Raw genomic sequence first — 9,607 nt, 5'->3', positions numbered from 1 at the left:
CACACAAATGACTAGACCACCAACATTTTTTTTTTTAATCTTTGTTTTTGTACAAAAAGAGGTGTAGTTTTTTTTTTTTCTCTCCCATTTTAAAACACCAGGGTGTGGGGGAGGGATGCAAACAAATAACAAAAAAGATGCTTTTATAACATTATTTTCCTTGTTTAGAAAGAAAAAAATTACAATAGTATTGAAAAGTCCAAATATGAAATAATTTCATTTTCTTCTCTAAGGCTTATAAAAGGCCCCCTGCCTATTGATTCCATCCCTCTTTTGTGTCCAGCGGAGCCATGTTACTCTTCAGTGGCCCAGGGGTTTCACTATTACAGAAAGACCAGCCCTAGGTTTCTGGGCACATGGCCTAAACAGAAAGATGGAAGCATCAGCGGATTAAAAACCTTTCCCCACAGAAACGTTGTGGGCAAGAAGACTCTTCCCTGAGCCAGCAGAAGGGACAGGTGCAGCAGCATTCCACACCCAGAGCAGAGGACGGCAGAGCCCTACATGTCCCAATTCTGCTTCCATTCCCTTTCCAGAAGATTGGAAAAAAAAAGTCAAAACCATATGCCTGTGAAGAAAGTGCAACATAGGTTTAGAAATACTGGTAGAGGGAAAGAGGAGTAAGAACAGCTCTGCCAGCTTATACTATAGATAGGAGAAGAAACCCATCAAGGACATCCCACCACCACAAGGTAAACGGGCTTTCCTTTCCTGGAACCCCTATAGCATAAGAGGTCAGTTTGAATTTTCCTGTCCAATGGACTGGATTTCTGGATGAGGCATTTTGGCTATATGTACGGACAGGCAACTATAGAACCGCAATCCAGGACCCAATTCCAGCTATAAAGTCACCCTAATACCAACAAACGATGGAATGGTACCTCATAATCCTGTAATTGGGAAATTTCACATTTTTCCTGTCCCAGTCGAGGTGGGAGAAGCAACTCTAGAACATCTCCAGGCTCAGACCAAATGGGAGTACTTGGATTACAACCAAGTAATCACTGCAAAGTTGTTCCAAACAGCAAGAAATTACATCCAAATTCTCATGGAGACTACTGTAGGGTATAGAGTAAAAGCATGAAAGCAATCAAACCTGTATAAATAATGTTTCTTTGCTTTTTTCCTTTTTTAACTAAAGAAATCCAGTGTCTGAAAAACTTGTGAAAATGTGTTTAAAAAAGAAAGGGCCAAGGAGCCTGCCACACCATTTTGCCCACGACAGCTATCCTACTTGTACCTTCTGATACCAAGAGATAGTGCAGTACCCTCTGTGTTCACAGGCACTCGTATTACCTGTCTTATAACTGTACCTCTCTAGAGCAAAAACAGAAAATAGGGAACAAAAGGAAGACAGTTCTGCTAGTGAGAAGAGGATGCAAATCAAAAGCAAACTGGAAAGCAAGAGCAATATTAAGGGTGCGATGAGAGACTGGAGGGGAGACTGCTTGAGAAATCTGGCTGAGTATGCTTTGGTTTGGGGGACTGAAGAGGATGGACATTTAAAGTGCGATCACATTGGTAATAAATGGTCATCCCTTTCTTCTGATTCCTCCCCTAGCTGGTCATCTCCCACACCACGATATGCTGCAGGCACATTTCGGGGTTTAGAACGGCACACAAAGTCACAACCATCCTGTAGGGGAAAAAAGCAAAGGAAGGAAATGATAATTTGGAATATCCAACTTTAGGGTAAGACAAAGTATATTTACGGTCTAAGAATGTAGCAAGAACTGGTTTTCTCCAGGGATAATGAAGAGAAAACCCAAATGATCCAAGGATTAACCTAAATTCAATTAGAGGGAAACAGGAGAAAAAGTTTTTTAATTAGGCCTCACCTCTCTATAGCTAAATCAGATTTAGAAGAGATCTAACAACAGTGTTGATTTTCCAGCCAGGTCTTAGCAAGGCCAGAAATTGACGCTGTGTCACTTACTGCTTTCTACTAGGGCAACCAACTTTCTTGGTTTGCTGGGACTTTTGTAGTTTTAGCACCCAAAGTCATGTCCCAGGAAACCACTCAGTCTGAGCAAACCAGGATGGTTGGTCACTCATCCTTGTACACAGGCTACAGACTCAGCCAGCTGCTCTGTTACTTACGGCTACCAGGTTGCCAAGATCCTGCCAGAAGGCTAAGTGAGGAAACTGCTCCATTCCCTTGGCTCCCACCACCAGGCGCTGATATAGGAACCCCCCGATGATATAGATAGCGATCAGTGAAGCAAACCTGTAGAGGAAGAAAGACAATTCACTTGAAATTGAGAAAGGGTAAAACAGATACCAAGGAAAACCTCTATATTCACTGTTAGCTTATTTCCTAAGCTAAATTCTATACAAAAGAAAAAAAAGGGTAGCAATAAATGAACCAGGGGGCTGGTAGGTTCCTTAGAAAATCAGAGTGCTGTCAGTCTGAGAAAAGCAACGGCTCAGAAAAAAATGTGACACTGTGTGTGATTCTTACTGACGGCCAAGAATAATCACCATTAGATGTATGATTACATTTCTCTGGAAGTTCTAATAATCTTAAGATAGTATTAAAAACTGTCCAGCCCTCCAGTAGGGAAAACAACTTCTCCAAATACACATATTTATTGGGGACTAAACATTAAATCTCATTTTTTTTAACTTGCATAGTTACTTTATAGTCAGATTTTCACACAGTCATCTCCCCCCATTACAGCATAACATACATAATGCACACGCAATTTGTACCCATGTACTACAAAGTAGTTATTGACCTCAAAAAAAGAAAGGAAGGCTTGCTCTGATAGGGGAAAAAGAGTACTCACGTCACAAGTAAGATAGAACCCACACTGAGGTGCGAGATCTCTGGGGAACAGGCCAGGCTGCTATCCATCTCAAACAGGTAGAAACAGTCTTGGACTTTGCCTCGCTCCTCAGACACAGGGTTAAAATTGTCCTGATGATGAAAGGACAGAACACATTCATATGGTAAAGTGTTTTGACTCCTATCCATCAAAAGAAAAAAACCTAAAAAACATCTGCTTTCCCCTGGTTCAGAAGCCTATTTTCCATGGAAGATGAGTGTCTGAAACAAGGGAAAAACTGAACTAGTTTTCTCATGTCCATTCCAATGTATTTTGTCCCCTCTGGATGTTCTCTCCCACCTCAGGTCAGTCCTTTCTGTCTCCTCTCTAGACCTGTATACCCCAGAGTGCCTCACCGCTAGGGTGTGTCGATTGCAGGAGATCATCACCAGTGCACGACGCTGCTCCTTGCCACAGTGGTTGTCATATTCATCACCCCCTTTATAGATCAGCATGATCCAATTACCTGAGGAGGGACAAGGAAAATGGAGCTATGGGGAGGAGGAAAAGCACAGGCAGATCTGGATGGTATGGCACAGTGGAATTGAGGAATTCAGTGGAATTAGTTTTAATTAAAATAACCCTCACCAGTATGAGTTCTGTATACCAGAAATGCCAAGCCTAAAACCTGCTTCTTTACAAAGCTTTGTGTTCCCTTGTTTAAGACAACTGAGACTCAGATATTTATTTAAGAATAATCTTAATTTTCCACGTTAAAGGCAGGCAAATGATAGTGAAAAAACAATTATGGTCCATACCTTAACACTGATTGGCATTTTCTGAATACCTGCTAACAGCAAAAGAAGAGGTTCCATACAATTGCTGGGCAGCAGGGAGAAGCCTGTCTAAGATTTAAACTTAGCCACAGATAAATTCAATTTGGGTGATTGTTAAGATTAGAATGAATTCCTCTTCTTTAGTATTCACTGTGTTCAAAGTTCTTTTGCAAAACATCATTGATTAAACAATCATGTGAGGTGAATTAAGATTCCACACTTCCAATTTCGCATATGAGAAAACAAGATCAAAAAGGTGAAATAATTTTTTAAAGTTACAGGACTAGTAAATATGATGAGCTGGGTCAAGAACCTAGTTATCTGACTGTATCCCCAAAATATGTTTTTATTTTTTATTTTTTTTTATTAGTTACAGGAGTAAACATCTGCACTGGAAAATTTAGTTATTTATCTGCTTGGAGGGAAGTGGACCATAGGAGCTCACGTAGTCCTTTTCAGCAATATGGTTTTATGACTTTTGTGGTGTGTAGCACAAGGCAGTACAGAAATTTCTGTAGGCTGACTAGTTTGTAAAAAAGCTTGATCTCTTAAAATTGAACTGGTAAAGTGATTAATTTGATGGGAAATGGTGGTGGTTGGTGTTTTCAAGCCTAGTTTAAAACTCATGAAGTATTTGGGTGAATAAAAGGACTCCAGGCTATAGAATTCTGGACAGATTTTTTTTTTTGCACACATTTTTCACTAACTTTGATCACATAAATGTCCTAACCCGTGGCTCCAGAGAAGCTGTGGAACTAGGAATCCTGTGGTTTATACAGACCACACGTAACATGATATACTGAAGTGACTGGGAAAGGCTAAGATATAAAGGATTGTCAGAGGGATTGACTTGAGGTCAATTAATAGATCAACAGGGAGGGTCTTACTTCCATTGAAGACATGAGTCTCATTTAGTCTCCCTACGACTGTCTCCTTCCCGTTACTTTTGTTGATCTGTACCAGGCCTGCACCGGAGGTGTGGTTGCCAGCTTCCCGGCACACCCTGAATATGTAGATATATGTGTCTGAGCCCTGGCCCACAGTGCTCTCAAAGCTGTGAAAAAAGGTGGGGAGAAAGAGGAGAGTTACTGGCTATCAGCCTCAAAAAGAACAGCCTTATCTTTCTTTAAAACACACACACACACACACACACACACACACACACACACACACACACACACACACTGACACACACACACACTGCTCAATTTACTTATCTGATGTCATGGCTAAGTGTTGTAATGGTGAATAATATTTGTTGAACTATGAGATATCCACGATATTGGCAGACCATTCTAATTGTTGATGATGAATGATTAAAATACAACACCCAAGACAGCTAGATATTCTAGATATTTCTAGAATGCCTATTCTAGGCTATGTTAAGTGTCAGTTACTATTTCCTCCTGAATAAGAGTCCATGTTTGTGGGATGCTCCCTTCTTAAGGATCAGTTTCAGATTTATATATCTTAAGGTTCCTATCACTTTTGATGTCAAATATAGGTCTAAACACGTTTATCTGATACTTCTAAAGTCCTACTATACAGAGGTATCAAATAATGCTTGAATCTGTACAAGCTGGTCTCTTGGTCCCAGTCTTGGGAACAGCTACTTTTCTGTGAAAGGTAAGAACTGTACATTGCTCCTAAAATGTGGGCTGAGAATTTCCTCTGCATCATGAAAGAGAGCAAGGTATCATGGCCAAATAAGACCAATACTGCTAAAGTTTAGATTAGAACTGTCTCCCAGGGGGGATTATTACACATGTATTACCTCTGTAGTAATACTGAAATAAAATCAGTAAAAAGAGGAAAAGACTACTAAAGGTATTTTCTCAAGCCCTTTAAGGTTCTTCTCATTTACCTTTTGTTAAACAGTGGTTTTAGCTTCTTGAGTAGCGCCAACTCTCTCTCTGACTCTTTACCCTTTTCTCCTACCAGGTCGCAGGTTTTTTCTGCCGTCTGCCAGGATTCTCTCACTGTCACAGCCAGGAGTAGCAGGAGCAGTTCAGTCCTCCAACAGCTGTACAAGGGGAACATCCTTTTGGGAGGGAGTGTGTGTTGGGGAGGATGGGCAGTATCAGGAGAGAAGGGAAAGAGATAAAGCATGTGAATGTGTAATAAATAAATGGTATTCTGATTATGCAGAAAGCATAGATTCTCTGGCACATGCAACAAACAGTACATTTTAATATCTCTGTGACAAGAGCACTGGTAGCAGGAAACTAATTTATATAAATTTTGGCATAATTTTCAGAAGAAACTATGGCAGTAAGAAAAGGGAAAGGGGGAAAGAACAAAAAATAACTACTTAATTATGATAGCCTGGGTGGAGCCACCCTTGCCCTCTTTCCTGTTTGGTGAAAAGTTAGATTAAGATAGCTCATCATTCAAAATTTAAGACTAGCTCACAAACAGCTTAAACCAGAGGTCCTCCCTCAGAAAAACTTCAAATCACAATTTAAAAAGACACTTGATAAGGTCTAGATGGAAGTTACTAACAAAAACATAAAATAGGGAACGAAACTTGGATAGTTTGGACCCTAACTTCTCATATCAGGAGTATCTAACAATCTTTGTTCATATTCACCATTACAATGCTGAACAGAGGTAAACATAGCCACAACACCTAAAACCTGGCATTTACCTACTTTAATGTTTCATCTTCCCTGAAAAATTATTCAGTCATTTCAGTTATAGGAAGAAAATTCACTAGGTCAAACTGAGTGGTTTGAAGAAGTCTTTCAAAATCCACCTCAGTCTCTACAAGTCACAAATCTCAACATTTCTAGATTTCCACTGCTGTCTTCCTGTACTCCAAATTGATGATAACCCTTGGGAATCCTCCAGCTACTTAATTTAGTAAACCCAACAGACCTGCTTCTTGTACTACTCCAGGAAAGGAAACACATGGTTCCATTTTCCAAAACTCCTTTTCTCCAATATATCTTCATACCCAGGACACACTAATTTACCCTTGCAAGAGACTTCACTCTAATCTCCAGTAATAATCCCTTAGGCCACTGCTATTTTTTAAAATTACATAACAGTATCACTAAATTTCCTGATACAGAGATCTAACTTTTCAAACTTTTCTCACTTATGATTAAATGCTACAAGCCTGGAATTTGAAGTCCTTTAGTTCTTTTTCATGTGGGTCAGCTGACTCCATTACATTTTCAGAACATAAAACATAAAACATGAAACAGGTAGAATTTAATGGGTATTGATGAATTTAAAGATGGAAAAATGGAAGCTCCAACCCTGAGCCCTGAATGTATTTTCCCCACTGCCCTAAACAAACTTACATTTGACCCTCTTCTATTTCCCACAATCCACTAGGGCAACAAATGCTTGCCAAGTTGTTTACCTGTACTCCAAATGTCAATTCACTACACTAATATTAATAAAGTGTTTCCACAGAATAATCATAGCTAGCCAATTTAAAGCACCGACGGCAAAACAAAACAAACAAAAAACCCACCAAAACCGCAAAATAGGAAACATTTTATAAAGTACATGCCTTTGTCCAGGCACTGTTCGAAGCATTTAGCATACGTTAACTAATTAATCCTCACAACAACTCTATGCAGTAAATACAATTATTGTCCCTATTTTACAGGTAAAAAACCTGAGATACAGCTAGCGGAGTGAGCCAGACTGTCCGGCTCCAGAGCTCATGGTCTACTCTTAACTGCTATGCACTTATCTCCTTTCACAGTGGTCTTTTGGGGATAAGAGTAGGCAGTCAAAGCAGTGGGTTTTTTTTTTTTCTTTCTTTCTGATAAAGTAAGAAGTAAAGGGGAAGTGACTTCTCACATTGTTGACGGAATAGGAGGTGGAATAAAAAACTCAGGCCTCAAACTCCCACCATCCCTAAGTTACCCATTGCTCAACACACAACCAGCAGATTCACCAAAAAGAAATAGGAGATTCCTTTTGTTTCACTGATTTGGCATGCCATTTTCCTTATATTCTCTCAGGACCTAATTAAAAATGTCAACATTCTGGGCCCTCAATATATTCTTCCCCTGCAGAGCAGTTTTCTGGAGGGATGCTCACACGGAATGCTTGGTCCTTTGGCCTCAAAGTTAGTTCCTAATCAGTTAACTGTTGATGATTTCTTTTTCAAAATTAGAACAAAGAATCTCACCAAATTGGGAAGGGATGAAGGACTAAACACCCTGCAGCCAGCATTATCTTAGTTGAACTATTTTTCATTTGCTTATTGGTTCAAAGAGTTAGGATAAAAATAAATTTATATTCTCTCTTTCCTGCTTAAGGTTTGGTTATAAATTTAAGCTACTTGTCTTTGATTCAGTGGCATATGCTCTAAGTGCTCTACTTAGATTATGTTCATTATGTGTGTTCATTAATCCAGAAAAGTAGGTATATATTTTTCCCATTTTAAAGATGAGAAAACTGATGCTTACAAAGTTATTTGTTAAGTTACTTGCCCTAGATTATATGACTATCAAACGTGTGAAATTACTGGGGAAACTTGGACGATTCATAGCATAAACGTATTTGCTGGAAAACTTCTGATAAAGAGGGGCACAATAGTTAGGAAGAGTATGAAATGCGAGGGCTGGGTAATCCCTTTTTAATATGCTACAATTAGAGTCTCAAGATGCAAGAATTTGACTAAATACTTTCGAAACAAGGGGTACGATTTTAAGATCTTACAAAATCCCTTCCGATTTTCTTCTTCTATAAGGACAGGTCTATTTGGCAATGCTAAAAATTCTCCTTTATTGGGGTGGCCAATAACTAAGCCAGGAATCGGGAAGCTGCCTACATCACTAGGCCCCTGTCTTTCGTAGCACTCACGCCCCCACCCTCCCATCCAAAACTTGCCATGGCCATTCCCATTTTTCAAGGGAATTTCTACTTTTTTCCCGCTGGCTCTTTTCTGATGTAGCAGCCCTTAGCCCTTTTCTTCAGCAGCCTTAATTGTCTAGAAGGCCCCAAATCGAGAGAACTTGAAAGAGCATCAGAGAAGTAGCTCTATGTCCCAAGAGCGGAAGCTCCCTACAAAGAGGAACACAAGATAATCCCTCGATTAGCCACTCTTCTCCATGCCATACTCACGTCCCCCTCAAAGCACTACCAGGTCCTAGCAATTCTCGCTCCGTCTCGTGTCCTGACCTTCCACCTGCTTAGAGCCATACCTTCTCCAAATGATGCCACGTTCCTCCCTCCATGATGCAGGCCCAAACTCCTTCTGCAAGTATCCAGTACCACCTCGGACGGACTCCACACCCGGGCACCTTCCTTTCCCTGCCTTCCAAACACCATAAATTCCCTCTAGGGTCCTGCAAGTCCTTTCTCCCTCAGTCCTTCCGGGGGTACGGGGCTTCCCGCCCTCACGCCTTCGCCTCCATTCTGCCCTCGGGCTCCTCAGCCGGATCTCAGGGAAGAACCACAGCCAAGCGAGACTTAGCGACCCGGGCTCCCGTCACAGCCGCCGAGGCGCGAGCGCACCCAGCCCGCCTCCTCCTCCACGCCCCCCACACTCACGTGTCACGAGCACAGGGAGCAGCCGAAGCTCAGAGTCCCCCGGTGGATATCTGCCTGCGGCTGGGAGACAGGGCCCGCGAGCGGCCAGCCGCAGACCCCGGTCCCAGAGCCCGTGTCACAGGCCAGCGTCCTCCCGCGCGCCTCGCTGTGCCCTACTCTGGGAACCGGAAACAGGAAGAGCCAAGAGACTGCTGGGCAACCGCCCTCCCACTAGAGCCCGCGGCATGTGACCACAGAACCATGTCGCCCCTTTCCCTTTCCCAGTCTCCCTGACGGTCCTAAGCGCTGACTGGCTAGTGGCCTAAGGAGCTTAGCTCCGCCCTTGTCCTCTCAACTCCAATCACTACTGACAATGTCAAGTTTAGTGTCACCTTTTCAGGCCGCCTCTCTGCCAATGGACTCGCAGAGTCCCGCCTCTCGGGCCTCTCGGCTCGCGGGCTCCGGTCACGCGTGGTGGCGCGCCAGGCCCCTCCCCGGTAGGTC

The 9,607-nt window shown here is 42.0% G+C and overlaps 1 protein-coding gene across 2 annotated transcripts; it reads right to left on the bottom strand.

Annotated features, from left to right (window-relative positions):
* Positions 1-141: 141 nt before the first annotated feature.
* Positions 142-9,381, bottom strand: M6PR (mannose-6-phosphate receptor, cation dependent). 2 transcript variants are annotated; one of them, XM_063075361.1, is made up of 8 exons: positions 9,125-9,381; positions 8,462-8,635; positions 5,469-5,645; positions 4,492-4,658; positions 3,185-3,294; positions 2,790-2,920; positions 2,101-2,227; positions 142-1,636 (listed from the first exon to the last, which is right to left on the bottom strand). In XM_063075361.1, the coding sequence occupies exons 3-8, from the start codon at positions 5,642-5,644 to the stop codon at positions 1,514-1,516; spliced, it is 834 nt and encodes a 277-aa protein (XP_062931431.1). In that variant the 5' UTR covers position 5,645; positions 8,462-8,635; positions 9,125-9,381; the 3' UTR covers positions 142-1,513. The 2 variants fall into 2 exon arrangements, with proteins under 2 accessions (XP_062931431.1, XP_062931430.1); XM_063075360.1 differs by lacking the exon at positions 8,462-8,635.
* Between the last annotated feature and the right edge of the window lie 226 nt (positions 9,382-9,607).

The sequence above is a fragment of the Cynocephalus volans genome, chromosome 12 (assembly GCF_027409185.1).
Source record: "Cynocephalus volans isolate mCynVol1 chromosome 12, mCynVol1.pri, whole genome shotgun sequence".
NCBI classification, from domain to species: Eukaryota; Metazoa; Chordata; class Mammalia; order Dermoptera; family Cynocephalidae; genus Cynocephalus; species Cynocephalus volans.
Note: the sequence above shows the minus strand (reverse complement) of the source record. Positions and strands in the feature narration are given on the sequence as shown.